Source organism: Dipodomys merriami, unplaced genomic scaffold, assembly GCF_024711535.1.
Source record: "Dipodomys merriami isolate MVZ:Mamm:240054 unplaced genomic scaffold, mDipMer1.0.p SCAF_314, whole genome shotgun sequence".
NCBI classification, from domain to species: domain Eukaryota; kingdom Metazoa; phylum Chordata; class Mammalia; order Rodentia; family Heteromyidae; genus Dipodomys; species Dipodomys merriami.
In genome coordinates, this window is record NW_027204649.1 from 881057 (window position 1) to 902989 (window position 21933).

Below are 21933 nucleotides of genomic sequence, written 5' to 3' on the forward strand. Positions count from 1 at the left end.
GAGGCGGACACGACACCTTCCACTTGGTATTTGAATCAGGAATTGGAGCCTCTCTGTATCCCTCAAAGGGATAGAGAGAGAAGAGGAGGAAAACGTGGAAGTGGATGTTGTCCGTGCCACACAGGACAGTAAAGACCGCTGGACGCTGGGAGCTGGTACTTCACGCCTACAATCCCAGCTACTCAGCAGGCTGAGATCTGAGCACCGCAGCTCAAAGGCAGCCAGGCAGGAAACACAAGGAGACTCTTATCTCCAATACACCAGCTACTCAGATAAAGCCAGAAGGGGCGCTGTGGCTCAAGTGGTAGAGCACTAGCCTTGACTATGAAGAGGCTCAGGGACAGAGTCCGGGCCCTGAGTTAAAGCCCCAGGACCAGCAAAAAACAAACAATAACAACAACAACAAAACCAAACTGCTGAAGCAGCCTTCTGCCCTGCAGCTTCTGGGGCCGCTGCCCTCCCCTCCTCCTCTCCTCAGTCGAGCTGGCCAGCTGGCACTGTGGGGAAGAACAGGATGCCACCTTGCTTTCCTGTGGTTGGCCTCTCTTCTTGCCTTCACACCCGCCAGCTTGACCTCACACCTAGACGTGGCTCTGCCTGGAGGGACGAGGAGTCAGCTCCCTCCTGCCCACCCTTCTTCCTCTGGATCTCCCGCTGCCCAAACCTCCTCCCTCCCAGTCCTGACTCTCGATGCTCCCCACCTGCCCCATCCTGCCCCTTGTCTCCCTTCGCTCTTTGTGGGACTCACAACCACAGTCATACTTCAGCCCATGTCTCCGTGTGTCTCTGCCCACTCTATAAGTAGCCCAGAACCCTCTGCTGATTCCTCACGCTGGGTATCTGGCTAGCCAGGGGTGGTCTGCACTCAGAGGCCCCCAAACATCTCGCATCACGTACCCACACGTGAGTCCCCGCTCCCCCTGCCGCCTCCCCGACCGTGGAGCAGGGTCCTTCTCTTTTCCATGGCTCCGTCACTATCCAGTCACTGATCCAGCAATCTGGATCCGGCCCTGATTCCTTTCCCTGTGTGAGCAATCACGGACTTCGTGAGGTTTCTGGTTCCTGATTTCTTCCTCAGTGACCGCGGAGGAAGCAGGCTTATAGGGTCAAATCCAGTCTGCAGTGGCACTGTCCTGTACTGGAGACACAAAATGATCTGCCTAACTTTTGTTGGGGGACTGCCAGGCTGTAATAACAGTGAAACTCTCGGAACGAGGCCGTGGTGCAGTGCCGAGGTAGAGCTGTGGCCAGGCACATGTGCTGAGGACTGGACCCTGATAGCCACGGAAAAGCCAGAGGCTCCGAGGCCCCAGTAGGGTATGACGGGTGCAGAGGCCATGGGTCAGGAAGGGTGGTTGCCTCCACACTCAACTGGCGGGCATAAGGCAGGTTCAGTGAAGAAATGAATTCTGGGGTTGGGGGCCAAACTCCTCATGGCACTGGTCCTGCTGAACTGAGCTCTCAGATTAAAGCACTCTACAAGGTTGAAGTTGGGTTTTTCCTTAGCTTAACTCTCCCATCCTGTGTCCAAAAGGCAAATGGATCCAACAGCAGCAATACTTCTGAAGCTGAGGAGATTCCTGCGTTGATTACGACTGTGTGCTTAGCACTCATCATCAAGCAGCATAACGTTCTTATTTACCCCACTATCTCATGTCTGTTTATGGCGGCGGGCAGTCTATTCCCACAGGGGACCCAAGGCGCTTTGTGACCCCTCCCTCCTTTCCTCCCCCTCCCTCTCCCTCTCTTTCTCTCCCCCCTCCCCCTCTGATGATGATGGTGATGATGAATCAATATTCATCATCACATTTACAGAAAAGAACTCTATAACATTCTGGTTTCAAGATTGGTTTTGAGGACAGCGCGTGTTCTGGAAAGCAGCTGTTCTCAGTGGGTAAGGAGGACTGCTTTGACAGGGAGGATTACCGTTGATTCACAGTTTGGGTGTGTTACAAGTTTTCATCTCCAATATAGGTGGGGGTTTTCCCTCCTCAAAGAATATGGCCGCACAGGAAGAGTTAGAGTCGGGCAGACGGAGGTGTGATTGCTGGGCTGAGCAGGTTAGGTGGAAGGGAGGGCAGGCGTGGCTGCAGGACATCACCTCACAGAGCAGCGAACTGCTGACCTAGGAGAGCTTTGTTGTCTCCTAGTTAGTGGCATTTGAATAATCAAAAAACATTTCCTATAAATGTATGACAAAGAGTGGGACTTGAACACCAAGTTGAAGAGTCTGCGCGCAGACGTCCTGGAAAGCAGAGGGGACTTTCCTATCTGCTCTTACAAGTTCTCACTTTCTGGTATAAAAGGCCTAAGCACCTGGAGTACAGCCTGCGGGGCTGTTTGTGGTGTGAGCCTCTTCGTGTTTCACAGAGCTAGCTTGGCAGGTTCCCCTCATGGGGAATGAGCCGGCGGGAGAGAGCCGGGCTCCCTGAGCCATGGCCTGTGCGGTTCATAGCTACAGCGGGGCAGAGAACACACACAGCGACGATCGGCACTGGCCCTGGAGACAGGTGCTATAAGGAAAATACTTCTTCAGAAGTTTCAAAAACACAATGGCCGCAGCACCAAGATCATCAAAGGGGCCGCTTGGCACTCAGGTGCTTTGCCAAACTGCCTTCGAGCTCTCCTCACATTCCTCTGTGATGGTGTTCAGGAGCCAGACATCCGGGCACCTCTGGACAGGCCGCCGCTGCCTCTGCCTCCGGGTGACTGGGTAGAAACCAGCTAGTGTGTTGCAGTGCTGGGCTGTCCACATGGACACCTCATGTGCAGACTGCCCTGGTGCTTTGGGGCAGAAGGGGTGGGATGTACCCCGAGCCTCCCTGGGTATCCTGTGTAGAACCTGGGAGGACAGAGGAAACCCTATTGAATTCTGCTACCGTGCGAGGACAGCCTTTCGTTTTGATTCATTAGTCCTTCTTTCATAAAGGATGTAGAAAAGCCACATTGGGAAATGCCGAGAGATAAACCAGAATAAATGTGTACACTAAGCCTTACTCCAGCCTTTCCATTTTAATCACTCCAGACAAAACATGCCGTGGTCTCATAAAAACTTAGAATGTAATTACTGGCTTTGTGACTTCTTTGTTTTAATTAGGACTTGTTTATTGCAATAATAGGACTATTCTTAAAGTCTCTTGAACAATAACAGCAAAAAAATACTGCGTATGAGAAGGTCACCAGACACTTAATTACTGGGGAAAAAATGGATTTCACAAAATATTGGAATCAGGTATTCAAAAGTTTTAGAACCCTGCTCTTCCCTCTCCCTCTCTCTCTCCCTCCCTCCTCCCTTTCTCCCTCCCCCTCCCTCCCCTTTCCCCTCCCTCTCCCCTCTTTCCATCAGTTTCACCCTCCTGGCCCCTCCTTGCTATCAGTTTTGCCCCTCCTTCCTCTCACAGACCTGCCCTCTCTGCCTCTAGTGGTACATGGCTAAGAATGGCTCCCCTAGAGGCCACCTTCCCCATCTCATTTCAGGTGCTCGTGAATATAACTGAGTCGGTCTTGCTTCAGTTGTAGATTACCCGAAGAGCATTTAAAAGTTCAGTTTGAGTCAGATGTCCAACTTGATCCAGTCTGTTGGAGGAGGGGAAATGTCATATTCTAGATTTTACTTAGAAATGTGCAGACTCTTGGAAAAATCAGTGGCAGACATGGTGAATGCAAGTTCACTGAACTCTCAATTACATACGTCCTATAGAGTCGATGTGGAAACACTAGAAAACAGACATGAGCAAAGTAAAAAGCAAAAATGCTTCTTCATCCCACCACTAGAAAACTTCAACATCTCAGTGTGTTCTCATAGATGTTCCATTTGCTTTAAACTATCTTTTTATTTCTGTATTCATCTGGATTATACTTAAGGACATGGTATAGTGATTAACAAGACAAGTCTCTCCCTAGAGCTTGTTTTATAACACAAGAGACACTTAAAATTTGGAAGCTAAGTAATAAAAGTTTTGGAAATTATAAGTACTAGAAATGAAATAGCCAAGAGCTTGTGATGAAAAACAGCAGGGAAAATGTTCTTTAGATGAGGCGGTCATGAAAAATGTCCACTAGAGCCACCTTTGGGTTGAGGTAAGGAGAAGGAGGAGGGGAAGTATACATGCTGGGCAGGGAACCATATACACAAAAGATGTGAAGCCAAATCATCACTCACGTGTTAAAACAAAGAAACAGCAAATGTGTTGTGCTGAGCTTGGTGGCAGAGATGACGGGTGTGGCGTGAGGTTCTCAGAGCGCAGTTGGAGGACACACAGCAGCTCGCGGAGCCTAGAGCAGACAGGAACCGCCCACAGGCGAGGAGTGGGGCAGGGAAGGAGCGTGGTGGGCAGGCCCTGCGTCCCACGCGCGCCCTTGCCAGCTCTGTGGCAGAGCCGAGCGCCAGCGCCAACCAAAGGGCGGCGGTGTCTTCCGCTAGTTTCTGAACAGACTGAGCACGTTAGTGGCCGCCTTCAAACCCCAAATGAAGGATGCCCTCTCTGACGTGTGGGTTTGCCGGCACTCAGCCTGGGCGCCGCTTTGAGATGAGTCCCATTCTCACAGCGACAAGAGCCCTGCACATCCATGCCGGCTCTGTCTCTCCACGACCGCTCAGCTCTCCTCAGCTCCCTTCCATAGCCCTGCAAATGGGCAGAGATGGCAAAGCATCAGCTGTGTGTCGTATAAAGGAAACATGGTTCATGGCCACAAGCGGAGAAGCAGTGCACCGTGCACTGACTCATAGAAGGCCCCAGACCTGGGACTGCCCAGGCAGGCAGCCTTCCCTAGCGAGGGCAGAGGGGACACGAATGAAGCAGGTCCACGTCTCCACAGACCTGGACCAATTACAAGAACCAAAGAGCCCAAGTCAGTAAAGCAAGGAAAGAAGAGGAGGGAAAGCATGAGCTTTCCCTCAGGGTGGACCGTGAGCTGGGGCCTTGCAGAGGCTTTCCAGCCCAGGCCTGTGCTCAAGGGGACAGAGAGCTGCTTGATTAATGACACTTAACGCATCCTACATCCTGCCAAGAACAACACAGATTTCAGGAGAACTACCAGCACTATAGACATCACGCTTACTTTGGACTCCTTTAGATATATTTTGGGCAAAACTGAGTCATGGTTGAAGTATTTCATGCGCAAAGCAGTTAGGTTGCTGTTTTGTTCAGGCTTTGGTAGAATATTATGTTCTTTTCCGTGTTAAACACAGGGGTTGGTCTTGAACAGCCCCAGCCCTGGCCTTGCACGCCCGCAGCCATCGATGGTGACTAAGCGTTAGGCAGGAGGGTCACACCAGTGTGCGTTGCGCAGTGTCCTGCAGGGATGCTGTCCAAGTAGGAGACAGCATGCAAACTCAACTGGGAACTTTTCAATTGATGTAGACATTCCGTGCTTGCTGGATGAGGAGAGTATCAGAATGTCTGAGCTGTACTTGATTGTGAGAGAGTCTGAATTCCTTTCCTGCTTTCCCAGGTCTGGTGCTTCCTACAAAACCGTAATTCCACAGACATCTCTGCAGAGCAAGCATCGCACAGAACTATTGCTTTCTGCTTTGATTTCAGACATACTGGCAAATCCTTTTTTCTTGTTGTTCTAACATGTATGAAGAGCAATGCTTCTTATTATCAGTGCGCAGTAATTGGATAAGTGAATGGGTTTCACTGCGGGATTTCCAAATACTTACGTGTTTATGCTTTGAGCATGTCCCCCTTCCCCTCTATAGAAGAGTAGTATTTAAATAATGTTCTAGATTCTTTTTTTTTTAAGTCATCCCCTGCTACTAGCACTAACTATGCACATTTATCAAATGTACAGTTGATACTAAGTAGATAAGTGTGTGAACAAATTCCAATTTTACCAATGAGGAGATGGCATGGTTTTGCAATTTTCATTTTGTCTGTTTCTGGCCTGGCACATAGGCCAGCCAGGATGGCAGGGGGAAGGATCTGTCCGTCAAACTCAGGGTCAGGTCCACCTCCTGTGGGCAGCAATGGCTCTGCACCACGCCTGGAACGTTGCTGGGCCTCTGTGTGTCCCACTAAAGCCCGGAGGCCTGGCTGTGGAGGGGGATGACGCGGTCACGTTCACAGGAGAGATGGGAGCCACGCTTGAAACGGTCTGAGCACTCTCTGTAGGGCCACAGCCTCCCGTTCACCTTCACGAGGTTGCCTGTCACCCTCTCCAAGGTGATGCTGCCCTTACACACTCCCACCCTGTCCAGTGAGGTGCTGCGGGTGATGGGAAACCTGGGACATTTTCCAGGAGAAAGGGCTGGAAGTGCTAGCACTGAGCAGATGAGGACGCTGGATCCCTTTGTCTTCTTTGCAGTGGTGAGTGAGCGTCTGAGGCAAACTTCATCTTTTAGTTAATCTTCTACACGCCGGACATGAAAGCCAAGGGAGAGGGGAAAGCTAAGGCACCGAGCAATTTGGAATATGAGGTGTCTTGAGAGTTCTTACATGGATCCAGAATTCGTAGTGATCCAGCTCCTCTATCCGTCTCTGTCTTGGGTTTCATAAAAAAGAGCTGTTTGCTGACCAGTCTCATCTCGTTTCTCAGAGTCCAAATCTTAGAGAACAGTTTTCAGATGGATCACACATACTTTCTGTGACCCCATATCAGCAACTGAATCCTACCGCCGCCACCCCCACCCCCGGCCCTGCCAGCCCCACCTCCAGCCAGTACAACCCCCCCCCTTCTTTTTCCCCCTGAGGGCGTGAAAGCACACATTTCTGAGATTTGTGCAGAAGAATGTGCCCTGACTCCTCTTCAGCTGCGTGCAGGGCGTGGAGGGCAGCGGAACAGAGCCTCACGCCCCTTCAGCTGGGGTCCTTCTGTTTCCCACGTTTTTCTGAGGAAGACGATGGTGCAAACAGTACCCTGGTGGGAGTGGTGAACGGCGGTGGGCTGGGCCTGACAGAGTCCTCACAAGCCACCAGCTTCTTACCATGCTCAACTGTTCAGTGGCTGAAAGAACACTGAAACATTCAGTCAACAAATAGACTATTAGTGTAAGCATATTAATATGCCTTGGGGTAGGTACTGAAAAGAACTTTCTGTCTCTCTCTGATCCACACACCACCACCAAAACCCAGAGCAAAACTACCACCGCCAGTGTAAATCTCCTTTTACTTCTTATACTCAAGGACGTATACAGTTCAGTGCTTACAGTCTGCCGGGCACTGCCCTGCTGCGTCCACTGAACGATGCAGCACACCACGTCCACCCAGCAGCCTCCTTCCACACCGGGGCGCGGGAATCCGACCTACGTGTGCTTACTGTGTCGCTGCAGCCCCGGCGCTGGCTTCAACCTCCCCATCTCCAGCCTCTCCCCGCCTCTCTCGGCCTCCCCCGGCCTCTCTCGGCCTCCCCCGGCCTCTCCGAGCCTCTCTCAGCCTCCCCCGGCCTCTCTCGGCCTCCCCTGGCCTCTCTTGGCCTCCCCCGGCCTCCCCCGGCCTCCCCCGGCCTCTCTCGGCCTCCCCTGGCATCCCCCAGCCTCTCCGAGCCTCTCTCAGCCTCCCCCGGCATCGCCCGGCCTCCCCCGGCCTCTCCGAGCCTCCCCCGGCCTCCCCCGGCCTCTCCGAGCCTCTCTCAGCCTCCCCTGGCATCCCCCGGCCTCCCCCGGCCTCTCCGAGCCTCCCCCGGCCTCCCCCGGCCTCTCCGAGCCTCTCTCAGCCTCCCCCGGCATCCCCCGGCCTCCCCCGGCCTCTCCCGGCCTCTCCGAGCCTCTCTCAGCCTCCCCCGGCATCCCCCGGCCTCCCCCGGCCTCCCCCGGCCTCCCCCGGCCTCTCCAAGCCTCCCCCGGCCTCTCCGAGCCTCTCTCAGCCTCCCCCAGCATCCCCCGGCCTCTCCAAGCCTCTCCCGGCCTCTCCGAGCCTCTCTCAGCCTCCCCCGGCCTCCCCCGGCCTCTCCGAGCCTCCCCCGGCCTCCCCCAGCCTCCCCCGGCCTCTCCGAGCCTCTCTCAGCCTCCCCCGGCCTCCCCCGGCCTCTCCGAGCCTCTCTCAGCCTCCCCCGGCCTCCCCCAGCCTCTCTGAGTCTCTCTCAGCCTCCCCCGGCCTCCCCCGGCCTCTCCAAGCCTCTCCCGGCCTCTCCGAGCCTCTCTCAGCCTTCCCCAGCCTCCCCCGGCCTCCCCCGGCCTCTCTCAGCCTCTCTCAGCCTCCCCCGGCCTCCCCCGGCCTCTCCGAGCCTCTCTCAGCCTCCCCCGGCCTCCCCCGGCCTCCCCCAGCCTCTCCCGGCCTCCAGAGCCCTGCGCCATATGCACGTGCCATCCCACCCACTCCTGCTCTGTCGTCTGGATGTCAGAATGTCTTCACTCGTAAGTCCCTCCAAGACTCTGCACGAGAGGATGCTCTGTGAGTGCTCAGGGCACAGGTGTTGTCGGGAGAACCACAGCGTGTTCTTCCCTGAAAAACGTGTAAATCTTGCATACTACAACTGGGGTGGCATAAAGATAAATACGTTCATTATCACAAATGAAAGCATGAATGCAGCTTAAAGGCTCACTGTTTTCTTCATCTTAAAATGAGCGGATCCCTGAGGTAAGATCGCTCATACCACGTGGGATCCCCTGCGCCCCTGCCCTAAGTCACCCTTCTACCTGTGGTGGCTGGTGCCGCCCCCCAGACAGGATGAACGCCACCCTCAGCGCCGATCTTCTGGGAGGAAAGTGGGGTGTTGCTGTGCGTACTAACAGAGAGAGAGCTGTCTTCCTCAGGTGGCCCTGCAAGTCGCAGTCAGACGTGGCACGCGACTCCCGGGCTCCACCACACAGGGCCGAGGGTGGCCTCTGGCGCTCGGGCCCAGGGTCATCCCCCGTGGAGCATGGCCTTCACAGTGGAAGTCTTCACTGCATTGTTTACCATACCTGTGGCCTAGAAAAAAAACCACTCCATCTTCAAACTTCAGTTTTTCTCATCTTCAAAATGGGGGGAATGGGTAGAAGTAATGGCAGCTGCTAGAGGGGTTGTGAAGAAAGCACACGTGAGCTTATCTGTCCACAGAGCCGCCACCAGCCCAGCTCGCAGGGAGTGACGCTGCTGTTCCCAGGCCTAAGGCCTGCGGCGGGGAGCCAGAGCTGGGCTGCCGGGGCAGAGCCGGGGCAGAGCCGGGGCAGAGCCGGGGCAGAGCCGGGCAGAACTGGTTTTGTCAAGGGGGTGGAAAATGAATCAAAGGAGCTAAGCTAGACCTAGGGAAAGACTGTGATTTTGTTCGTTCTTTGATAGGTGTTGGTTCTGAGGCCCCTGCTCTTCCTGAGCCCAGGGGGCCAGGCGTTAGCAGCGTTGGGTGTGGTGCACGTGACCACAGCTGACACTGCTCTGTGTCAGCAGAGGAGAGCTGGAGCGCCTCGCTGCACACCCCGCACGCCGCCCTGAGCTGCAGCCGCCCTGAGCTGCAGCCGCCCTGAGCTGCAGCCGCCCTGAGCTGCAGCCGCCCTGAGCTGCAGCCGCCCTGAGCTGCAGCCGCCCTGAGCTGCAGCCGCCCTGAGCTGCAGCCGCCCTGAGCTGCAGCCGCCCTGAGCTGCAGCCGCCCTGAGCTGCAGCCGCCCTGAGCTGCAGCCGCCCTGAGCTGCAGCCGCCCTGAGCTGCAGCCGCCCTGAGCTGCAGCCGCCCTGAGCTGCAGCCGCCCTGAGCTGCAGCCGCCCTGAGCTGCAGCCGCCCTGAGCTGCAGCCGCCCTGAGCTGCAGCCGCCCTGAGCTGCAGCCGCCCTGAGCTGCAGCCGCCCTGAGCTGCAGCCGCCCCTCCCCGAGCCACGGCTCAGGCACATCCTTAGAACTCTCTTTGTTGTTTGTTTGTTTGGGTTTTTTTAACTGTATTTTTTTGTCTTTTCTTTTTTGGTACTGGGGATCGAACCCAGGACATTGCACCTGCTAGGCAAGCGCCTCACCACTGAATTACATCCCAGCCCTCATTAGAACTCTTGGTTTAAGTAACCGAAGCCAAATCCGTATGAGTTCAAGCTCATGACTTTCTTATAAACATTCCATTTTCTGCGAGGAACGCAGAGTCACAGAGCTGACCTAGGGCTGGATTCAGCCTCTGCACCGGAAGTGCATGTCTCTCCTGTCTGTTCCTCTCTCTCTCCCTTCCTGGAGACGTACTTTCCTGTTGCTTTAATTGACACAAGTGAACTGAGGCTCCCAAGTTTTGGGAATCACTACACAGCCATCAGAAGAGAGCCCGGCCTGCTTTCCCTAAGTCTGGAACCCCAGGTTGATTGATCCAGTTTGGGTCCAGTGCCTTCCCTGGTCACCCACCAGTGATTGTAAAAGACTGAAGCTTGTTTGCCAGTGTCTCACGTCACCATAACTGCACTCCTGCCAGGGTGGGAAAACGAGGCAGGGGCAGGGATGATGGACACAGGCGCTGATGAGCTGCATAGGACACACGCGGGTCCCTCCCAGCCCTGTCCTGCTTGCGCCCTGGCCGCTCTCAATTCCTCCTCATTTAACCTGAGAGCCCCAGGCCCCTTCACGTGAGTTTGGCCTTTGCCCAGGACCATTCCAACACACCATGTAGAAATGGCACAGAACCACACAGATCTCAGGAAAAGCCCAGGCCTAGTGCTTCACAGCTCTGTGGCCCACCAGCCAGCCCTTCCTCATCTGTAGAACAGTGGCCATGCCACCAACCGGGGTTCTCCGGAGATGACGGGATGTGGACCACAGCCCACACCTGGCCCTTGGTCACACTGACCTCCTTCTCTTGGTTCAACCACCCATCTTTCTGAAGGACGACAAGTGGCTTCTAGTGAGGAAGGAAGAAAGAATTGCTAGAATTTTCTATCCAGGAAATGTTTCTGCTGTTTCTGAGCAAACATTAAGTATTTAGCGAGTTGAGACCACTGGGAAAGTCACAGGGTGGAGACAGATCAATGAAGATTTGACTTGCCCTCTTTTCTCCTTTTATAACTTTTTGGTGTGACTGGGTTGTCCCTAAGCCTTACTTGATATCGTAAGGTTCATAAAGCGCCATTCATTCAGTGAATAAACCGCGTAAGCACGCTGCTACTCGGGGCCCCTTGCAGAAGGTAGTAGGCCATACGTTTTCTGAGTTGTTTGAGAAAGCCTGGTGCTAAACTGTGCCGTACATTGTCTCCTTTCTGCCCACCATTAGCGGCCGTCACCCCATTGAGACCCAGACACAGACGTTGCCAAGTTCCCGTGGCACGCGGTATTAGGATGGATTTGGCTGTGAGCCTCGAACACCTGTGTAGTTCCATCTCTCAACACCTGGGTTTGTGTTACAAGACTTAGACACTGCCAACAGAAGCAATCTGTGCTCAGATTTGTTTGATAAATAGCAATCTCATGGCTTCTGTCTGTACACACAGCAAGCACCCAGGCACCCGGATCGCCAACAGAGCTCGAAGGGTTGTGGGAATGGCCGCGTGCACACAGGGCTGAACATGAGTGATGCATTTCCTGCCACCCAGCTCACAGTATGCCCAGACACAGAGCAGTGTAACAACACAGAGAAAACAAGGCTCGGGATGGCCAGCACGTCTCAGACCAGAGAACAGTGCTGACTATTAGAGGACAACAGGAGCGATCCAGGTTGAATCTGAAACAGGAGCTGGACATGTTGCGCTGTGTTTAGACATGCTGTGCGCCACTCACTGGAAGGTGCCTGGGGCTGTGTGTGTGCTGGTGTGGCCAGCCTGCTCTGGCGCAGGATAATTCCTTCACCCTCTGACCTGTGCACCAAGCCACGGGGACTCAGTGATCTCTGACCCGGTTGACCTGTCCCTCCAGAAGCATTTGGTGTCACCTGTTTGGGCTTCTAGAGTTCCTACCTGTGCCACTCTGGGATGCATGGGGCTGGTGTTTCACTGCGAAAGCCGGCAAGCATTTCAAAGCTATGATGCTCTTAATTAACGACTGCGCTGATCTCTCATGACTTACTTTTTTTCCTTTTTTTATTCCCTCAGCTCCAAGGCTCCTTGAAAAGAAAGCAGGCAATCAGCCTGTCTCCTGTCAGCAAGAGGCCCAATGGCTTTGTGGACAACTCCTTCCTGGATAGGAAGAGAATCTGTGCTGGGGAGAGCCTCCCTGCAGGGCAAAGCAGCCTCCACGTCAGTAACGGACCGAGTCAGCTCCTGGTGGGGGCCGTGCCCGGGAGCCAGGCACCCCTGCGAAAGGCCAGCACCCTGCCTCCACCGGCACACTCGCCCGGCAGCAGCCTGTTCAACACGGGCTTGAAGGAGGTGAAGAAGGAGCCAGGAGAGGCCCTGTCTTGCAGTAAGCACATGGATGGACAGATGGTCCAGGAGAGCGTCTTTCCTGACAGGTTCGGAGACGAGCCTGGGGAGCAGCTCATGGACCCGGAGCTGCAGGAGCTCTTCAACGAGCTGTCCAACATCTCTGTGCCACCCATGAGCGACCTGGACCTGGAGAACATGATCAACGCCACCATTAAGCAGGATGATCCGTTTCACCTTGACCTGAGCCAGCAAAGCCAGAGGAGCACGCCCAGGCCCTCCCTGCCCATGGAGAAGATAGTAATCAAAAGTGAATTCTCACCCGTCCTGACCCAGGGCCCCTCCAGCTCTCCTCAGCTGAGGCCCCCGTCGGCCGGCCCGGCCTTCTCCATGGCCAGCTCTGCCCTTTCCACTTCATCCCCAACCCCGGCCGCCCCTCAGGGTCAGGCCCAGGCCCAGGCCCAGACGGCGCCCGGAGTGAGCCGGGCCCTGCCGGGCTGGCAGGAGGTGTCCCATGCCCAGCAGCTCAAGCAGATCGCAGCCAGCCGCCAGCAGCAGGCCCGGACGCAGCAGCACCCGCCAGCCCCGTGGCCGGCCCTGCCCTCGTCCGCCGGGCCATCCCCAGCCGCGTTCGGGCAGGAGAAGATCCCCAGCCCTGCCTTTGGCCAGCAGCCGTTCAACCCGCGAGGCTCCCCCATCCCTGGGGTAGGTGGGAGCAGCAACCAGCCAAAAGTCATGGCTAGCTACATGTACAAAGCCGGCCCCGCGGCCCCGGGGGCCGCCCTGGACGCACTGCTGCAGCAGAAGCCTCCAGAGCTCAGCCGGAGCTTCCTCAACAGCTCACACCAAGCCTTGGAGCCCCGGCCGGGCAACACCAAGCCCCTGTTCCATTTTGGCTCAGATCAAGCAAACCAGCAGTTGCCTTCTGTGTTGCCTTCCCAGAGCAAGCCTTCACTCCTACACTACACACAGCAGCAGCCGCAGCAGAACTCACTTGTAAATCAGCAGCAGCCGCCGCCGCCGCCAGCACCCCAGGCCAGCCATCCTCTGTCAAGCCAGCCGCTGCTGAGGTCACCCCTGCCACTTCCGCAGAAGAGCCTGCTTCAGAAGATGCAGAATCCATCCCTCCCAGGCCTGGGCTGTCAAGTTGCACAGCCACACCGACAGGTAAGGCTCCAGCCCTGCATTCCAGGTTCCAGGGACTGATTAGCGTGCTCGGACACTCTCGTTAGGACCACATGGACTCGAGGAGTGGTCCGATGGTCTGGTTAGGACTGGACGGTCTTGAGGAGTGGTCCGATGCTCTGGTTAGGACTGGATGGTCTTGAGGAGTGGTCCGATGATTTGGTTAGGACTGGACGGTCTTGAGGAGTGGTCCGATGGTCTGGTTAGGACTGGGTGGACTGGAGGAGTGGTCTGATGGTCTGGTTAGGACTGGACGGTCTTGAGGAGTGGTCTGATGCTCTGGTTAGGACTGGACGGTCTTGAGGAGTGGTCTGATGCTCTGGTTAGGACTGGACGGTCTTGAGGAGTGGTCCAATGGTCTGGTTAGGACTGGACGGTCTTGAGGAGTGGTCCAATGGTCTGGTTAGGACTGGGTGGACTCGAGGAGTGCATATGAAGACTTCGCAGGACAGGTTCACTTGGAGTACCTGAAGGCACAGGCTGAGATCTGGGATAGTCAATAGTTTTTGCTCATTAAGACTATTTAATTATTACACAAAAATGCTGCCTTATAACTCATGTAATTGGTGCTCATTTGTCAGTCCATCTGCTTTGTTCGGTGTTAGGTCAGTAAGTACTTCCAGAGTCTGTTTCTCATGAACAAAATCAGGGGTGAGAGAAGGGATTGAGAACAACTCAGATTTATCGATGATGATACTAGGGAAGAACTTTTTCTGCTTGTCACACTTGACATCAGACATAGGACTCACTGTGGGATTTGTAACTGGGCCTTTAGCCTTCGACCGTCACTGTCCCAGCTCCTGCTGTAGATCTGTTGCTGGAGTTGTGTTCAGTTAGTTTAGTCGTGAGCTTGAGGGATTCTCACACCCGCTTCCCTTTACTGTGTCCGCCGTCCCCCACTGTCACCAATGGGAACAATGCTTTGTGTTGGATGTTGGATGTGGCATAATCAAATTGTGTGAAGAATGGTTTCAAGTCATTCCTTCTGTTGTCTGGGAGAAAAATGGTATTTGATATTTTATGCAGTGTCTTCAGTGGCCTCATCTGCTGATATTTCCAGGCTTGGAATGTGTTACCTCCTGGCTACAATTTTCTTCCCTTCCTGATTTGCAGTGTCAGGAAAGGGTGAGAAACAATCCTTGGATGATCAGGACTCATGAGGGCTCTATGCCAAAGGAGTGATCTTATTCGGAGCTATAGACTCAGTCACTTATAAAGTGTGCATTTTTTATAATGTTGGATCTAGGCTTAAGTGGATTCTATATTTGGCTTAGAATCCTCCCATGTCTCAAACTTCTGGGAGGGCAGGCAGCCAGTGAATGGATGGTTTGTTGTGACTGAAACATATATTTATACATTTCCTGCTTAGTTTAAAGCCAAGATCCTCAACCTGTGTTACAACCTCAACCCACTCTCTCTACCTACCCATGCTTGTTCGTTGCTGTTCCATATCAATCCTTGGTGTGAACCGGGAAGTATCTGTCGACTTCCCCACCGCTTTAAAGGAGGGTTTTATGCATCTCTGGTCTTCAGCTAAACAACCAAGAAATTGCTTCCAAGTGGCTGGGTGTTGGTGGAAAAAAATCTCACAGGCTGCCATTACTTTTTTTTTTTTGTCGGTCGTGGGTCTTGAACTCTGGGCCTGGGCGCCGTCCCTGAGCTCTTCAGCTCTAGGTGAGCGCTCTACTACTTGAGCCACAGCACCACCTCCGGTTTTCTGGAGATAAGAGTTTATTGGAGATAAGAGTCTCATTGACTTTGCTACCGGGCTGGCTCTGAATGGCTTTCCTCAGATCTCAGCCTCCTGAGTAGCTAGGATGACAGGCGTGAGCCACTGGTGTCCGGCTCTTCTAATTTTTTTTTATTACTCAATGAAAGAAATTATAAGCAAGATTGTATTGGCTAAAACGCCTTCTCCAAGAGGAACGTGGTGGTGAATTCAGTGTTCTACAGTCACCTAACACACAAGCCCTGCTCTTACTGAGGGTTGTTCACATAGGACAATGCCAGGGTTTGAGTTTAGAGACTAGACTGAGGGAAGAAGAAATTGGGAGCATAGAGGACCAAAGTCATAAGGAAGCAGGGAAACAGTTAATCAGAACCTAGGAATGAGACCAAAGAACAGCAACAAGCCTGGGGTCAAAGGTGACATATTGACATGGGTTTGGGGTGGAGGGATGGCGCAATGAGTCAGAAGAGACCCAAAGACCACTCTGAATGCCTCTCCACCCTTCATGGCTCACTTTGGCTGGGTACTGCTAGGAGGAAGAAGAGGTGAAGGCAGGCGGATCACAGGTTGTCAATGACAGATCGGGACAATTATGTGGACATGTTCATTGTGCCTTAGATGTTTAATGCTCTATCTTCTAAGTTTACAAAGGAAAGAAAAATCCAGGTTAAGCACTCTACTCTTCTGGCCAAAGCTTAGATCAGGGTGCAGAGTGGGTTTCCAGCTCTGTGTGTGCATGTAATTAGGCTGAGAGGTTCTATGGGGGATTTTTAAGGGCAACATGATGTAGCCCAGGCTTACCTCAAATTCCTACTCCTCTTCTCCCTCACTTGTCACTATAACTGTACACCATCACGCCCACTTTAGCACTGAAGAATCTTAGTTGGAAAAAGTAGCAGGAGGGAATTTGTATGGTTTGTTGCTTTGTTAATTAAAAAAACAAACAATAGTACCAACTCTATGTCATATACAAATAACCAAATGGACATGTTACCAGCTGATATACTTTTTACAGGTAAGGGTACTGGGGTTCAGAAAGGTCAAATCACTTGCTCCAAAACATTAGTAATTAAAGACTAGAGCTGCCTTAAAAACTACCCTGCCCAGGCAGAGGCAGCAGGTAGAGTGGTTTGTATGGTGGTGCCAGTGCCTTTTCTGTGATAGCTTGAAGTTTGCTGTTCCCCACACGCCTAGGCAGAAATCACAGCCAGAGGTGAAACTCAGATCAGCACTGATATGGGGGAGAAGCCTCGTCCAAACCCAGGGGTGCACAGAAGCAAAGATCCCAGGCTGTCACATTCGCTTCGTTCTGAACTGGCATTGGTTTCTATGTGTTCATTCAAAAAAGATTGCGGAATGCTCGCGAGGTGCCCGGCACGGTTCCGGGTATAGTGCTTCAGTTGTGGTTTGTCTGCAGGAAAGGGGAATATCCATTTCTTCTAAAGACTAAAAATGATGACTCAGAGGTTTGCAAATCCGCTGTCTTCCTCACCTCACAGGCTTGCTCTGCTTCTGTCACTAGGTTGATTTGCTACTTGTGCTTTGGTATCTCTGATCCTAGATAAGAGTAGGAGGAAAAAAAGAAAGTGGGTATGATGTAATTTTTTAATACAATGCTTGTAGGGCTGTCCTTGGGTTTTGTAAATGATAAATAAAACTTGTTCACTCTTCAATGCCATCCCTTGGGATGTAAGTACCTCTGGAGTCAGTTTCACAGTAGGGAGAAACTGTAACTCTTTCATACATGCATTCATTCACATGATAGCCAGGTATCAATCACCACCGTGGGACTGGGGATTAAAGATCAATGATCTGGTTTCACACCCTCAGTTTGAAAGGCAGGGAAGGTCTGGTCTTTCCCTCAAGAGAATTTGATCTAGAAGTGGCAAGTGCCCACGTCCTTAGCACCCTATTAGATATATCTACCGCATTTTCCCGATAGTCACAATCTACTCTGCGTACCAAGCAAACATTACAGGGGCAATTCTCTTAAGTCAACAAGTTCAACTTTAAGCATGCTATTTTAAAACTTTTACAGGGTATAACTTTTATTTACTAGAGATTTCACTTTCCATCCTATTGTGTTGTTCTAACATATAATAGCTGGTTGCACAATGGAATAAGTTGGCATAAGGCAACAATAATGCCTGTATCCTTCAATAAAGAAATAGACATAGCAATAAGAAGTATATTCTACCCTTGGGATCACAACTCACAGGGATCAACAACAGCTAGAAAATGACTCCTTCTATTTTCAGTCCAAGGTCTGTGGCTGTGAACTACACCCATTAATAAGAGCCGTGCATTTAATGCATTAGTGGACAACTTAGCCTGTTGAACACTGACTTTTGAACTAGAAAAAAAAAACTAGGGTTAAGAATAGCTTTAATCCAAGAAATGGTTAATGGAAAATCTGACAGATATTTATCTGTGATATAAATTAATCCTCTTTGCCCTGTTCTCATTAGCTGTGCATTCTCTACGTCAGTTTCAGCAGTTACCGGGTGCTGGAAGGGAGGGGTGGTTTCTTTGGGTGAAATGAAAAGGAAGCCACCATGTTAATTTGTACATTTGCACAGTGATAGTTAATTAAAGTCAGGCACAAAGACTTTAGATTCAGGAGTTCTCGGTTTGAAACAAAAGATGGTACAAATGTTTAGACTATTGGGATCAGAGAGGTGTAATGTGAGTGAATCGTTTGACTCCTTCACATTGTCAATCCAGCAATGGAGCCCAGGCTTACATGTGTATAGACATGCGTGCAAGCACTCGCGCATACACACACACATATACACACACACACACACACACACACACACACACACACACACACACACACACACACACACACGGGCAGCCCTCTGGGCACTAATTAGAAAACGCTGTTGGAATATTTGCACTTCATGCAATGCATTGAAACAATAAAGTGGTGCGTTATTCTCTGAGCAATAAACTGTGGAGCGTAATGTGGAAAGCCAGCGACTGCTAACCTGCAAGACCAGGTTTTCAAGGCCCTTGAGGGTTCACCCTGAATCCTGTGGCTCCTCTCAGGAGCTTCAGTGTATGCCATTAGGAAGCATGACCTTCGCCGACAGGGAGCTTGGCCCTCCTTGATGGTCCCCGGTCTGTGCGGGCTGGCGCCGCAGCCTTGCCGCCTGCTCTCTGGCTCATGGTCAGGCAGGAAAGTCCACGAGACTCTTATCTCCCTCCAATTAATCACCAAAAAAGCAAGAAGTGGAGCTGGGCTCAAGTGGTAGAGAGTTATCCTTGAGCACAAAAGCTCAGAGACAGCATCTAGGCCAGAGTTCCAGCCCCAGGACTGGCCAAAACAAAACCAAAAAGGTCTCCACAGCTGGTGTTTCTGCATACGCGTACTGTACGAGACACACATCATCATTTTATACACATTCCTTGAACCTCTCTGAGACTCAGCCAATGTGGTATTCAGATGATGGAAAACATCACACATCTCAGCAGTAGTCAAAATAACTCTCAACGGCAAGTCTTTTAAAATGAAGAGTTCCTCTTTTATGCATTGCACTGAGGTAAGAAAGGAGAATGTTGGTTCTAAAAAACAGAAACCCAGGACCCACAAGCCTAGCAAACCAGAGTTAAGCTGGTCTACTCCTAGGAAAGCTCCAGACAGCACCTGCAGGGACCCACCACGCGGGCCATCGGGTGTGCCGCGGACGGGGCTGCAGCCCAGCCCAGCCAGAGTAGAAACACGTCCCCATCAACCCTGTGGACAGCACCATGAGCAGGGGGTCCCAGACAGCAGTTCTCCTGCCTTTCCAGGAACCTGTGGGGGGCTGTGTTCATGCGAGGTTCCTTCCCCGCCCCCCCAGCTGGTCCTGTGGGAAGCCGGTCAGACAGACCCTCCCTCCCCCCACCCCCACCCGGCTTTGCCTGGCTCGGCCGCCTTCACTCATTACACAGGCCTTCCTCCCCCGCCTCCGTCCTCAGCATCCACTCTGGCACTTTGTGGGCACTTAAGTGTGTGATCAATAATTGATGGCATATCGAGGGCTGGAGTCAGTTCTTGGGGGATCTGAGATGAGGAAGGTGAAATCCTGCCTGGTCTGAGAGGGAGACGGACAGACGGCTGAGACTCCACACGGGTTGTCAAGCCACGTGCCTGTAGGCGCAGCTTCTCTAAAGGAGAACAAAGGAAATCTGAGCACCTCACTGAAAAAAATGAGAAACCACTGCAGCTGTTTTCTGATTTTTGTAGTCTACTAATGAGAAACAGCCCTCGGAACCTACCCCTTGAACGCCCGTGTTCTGCCCGGCACAGAATCGATGCGGATGGGCCCTGTTTTCACCGCGGAATATTATATCAGAAGGAACACAGAAAACATTATCGATATTTTCCTTGGGAAACCCGTTAGCTACTAACACTGAGCCTCTAAAACTTCAAAACTGAAAACAAATGCATGATCGGCTTTGCAATAAAGAGTGGGATTCAGGGCCAAGCTGGAGCTCTGGTTCTCCTTTCCTGTTAACTTGTATTTTTCCAGGGCAGTACTCCACAGAAAAATAAGCTGCCCCACTCCTCCACCCCGGCGCAGCGCCTCGCATCATCCCCTGAGCGCTCTCTGCGGGTGTGGCTCAGCAGACAACCGGGGAAGCAAAGGCATTTCCACGAGGTTTGGCTGATGCAACCAGAGAACATTTGATTGCTCAGACACAGGAACCTAACTTTCACTCCCATGTCAAAAATGGGGACGTGCAGGAATTCCGCATCCCTCTTCTCTCAGCTCACGGCACTCCATGCAGACAGACGCAGAGAGCACAGAGGCAAGGCGGCGGTGGCCTGGGGCCGTGGCTGTAAATCCTCCCTCACACTCAGACCCTCTCCGAGAGTCTACTAAGGAGATCAGTTGGTTTTATTTTCTCTGTTGGGCCCACGGTTCCCAGGTGACCCTCTGAACTCGCCTGAGAGCAGGGCAGGCTCCACCCTTCACATCCCAGCTTTTCCTGAGAAGCTGAGCGTGGCGAAGGCCTCACGCCTGGCCTCAGTGCCATGCAGGGTCCGGGGCCTTACCACAATGCCTCTGTTTCCCTAGATGTCCATTGAGGCCAATGATCGGCCGTGCACAGCGCCTCTCCACTCTTGTCTCTGTGCTGACAGGGGAGCCGGTGGAGAGTTGCTCCACTTTATGTTCCTATACAAGCACATTCAAGATCAAAATATCCCGTGCTATTATCATTTAAAAATTGAGAACTTCCTACAGATGAGCCCTGCAAGTCAGCTGCAGCCAGCTACTTGGTAAGTTCATCGCAGTTCGTTCTCGGTGCCATCCTCAGGAATGGAGGCGGGGATGCGCAGCACCACGGGCCAGACGGGCTTCCTGGGTCCTTGCCCTGTGCTGTTGTGAGCAAAGATATTAGAACACACCAGGGAGGAAGTCAGTGCTCAGCCAGCCACAGCTCGGCACGTCTCCTTCATCACAGCAGAGCCAGAAGGGCCTCGTGGCACCCAGCTAGCTCAGGAGCCTCGTATTTCTACTCAAGAGACCATCGGGCTCGGCCCATTAAATTGTCACTGCTTCCAGCTAGGACGACTCTACTAATTACGTGTGAGTCTGACAAGAAGGAAATCAAATAAAAAAGAAATAGAGGAGGTGTCAAAGGGATGGGAGAATATAAAAGCAAAACAAAAACCTTCTTGCGAGGTTAAATGGATGATTTTTGCCCATAATGCAGAAGAAGGAAAGATTCACAGCACAAAGAATGCAATAAAACCGGCCAAGTTATTCGGTATTGTTATAGTATTAATGCAGCAGATCGGGGCTCGTCCTGTAAATTACATACAGTCTGTTCCCTAAAGAGTACACTTGGTTTCCATACTAGGGTTTTTAAGTCCTCACAGATTGGAAGTATAAATATGGAAATTTATGGTTATCGATACCTTGAGCCAAATCTGAAGAGAAGGGGTTTGGACTGAGGTCTAAAAGCCCTTGGCTGAACTAGAGCCTCTGAGAGATGGTTCGGTCTGGAGCTGCGTGTTGAGAGGTGAGGAGTAGGGTTGGGGGGGGACCTCCCTCGGGAGCACCCTCGCCTTGGACACCCAAACGTCACTTTGGCTGAGCTCTGAGCTCTGCCCCCATTCACAATCCTTCCATAGTGAAAGTGGTTTTGCATGGGAGAAAAATGAGGAAGGGGGTATCAAGTTCAACAAGAAATGTACTCACCACCTTACTTGTGATGTCACTGTAACTCCTCTGTCCATCAACAGTCTTTTTGCAGTGAAGCTGTTCCCTTATAAAGCGGTCTCTCCATCAGCCTCTCCCTCACAGCCATCTCTTTTTTTTTTTTTTTTTTTTGTTGGTCGTGGGGCTTGAACTCTGGGCCTGGGCACTGTCCCTCAGCTCTTCAGCTCAAGGCGAGCGCTCTACCACTTGAGCCACAGCACCACTTCCACTTTTCTAGTGGTTTATTGGAGATAAGAGGCTCACGGACTTTCCTGCCCAGGCTGGCTTTGAACCATGATGCTCAGATCTCAGCCTCCTGAGTAGCTAGGATGACAGGCGTGAGCCACCGGCGCCCAGCCAGAGCCATCTCTTTGAGGTTGAAGAGACTTGGTTTCCTTCCTTTTCTTCCTCATGTCATATACATTTTTGGCTCTTGAGGCAAAAAAAAAAAAAAAGCTAAATTTATTTAAACTATGTAAAATTGCTCAAATTTAGGTTCAGAATTTCAGAGGTGGCATGTGTCCAGTAAACATCTTAGGAGAATCTCAGAATTGTGACCTCCTGGTTCCAGATCCTAATGCTAGAGCCACGTGTGAGCCTCTAGAACATGACAACATGCGATTACACTCTGAAGCCACGGCTTTGCAG

The 21933-nt window shown here is 52.2% G+C and overlaps 1 protein-coding gene across 1 annotated transcript in view; it reads left to right on the forward strand.

The window, feature by feature from the left end:
• LOC138841305 (mastermind-like protein 2) overlaps positions 1 to 21933 on the forward strand; it is a 227042-nt gene that overhangs the window by 155472 nt on the left and 49637 nt on the right. The window contains exon 3 of the mRNA XM_070041976.1: positions 11908 to 13344. Within this exon, the coding sequence (XP_069898077.1) occupies positions 11908 to 13344 (1437 nt within the window). The remainder of the gene's footprint in view (positions 1 to 11907; positions 13345 to 21933) is intronic.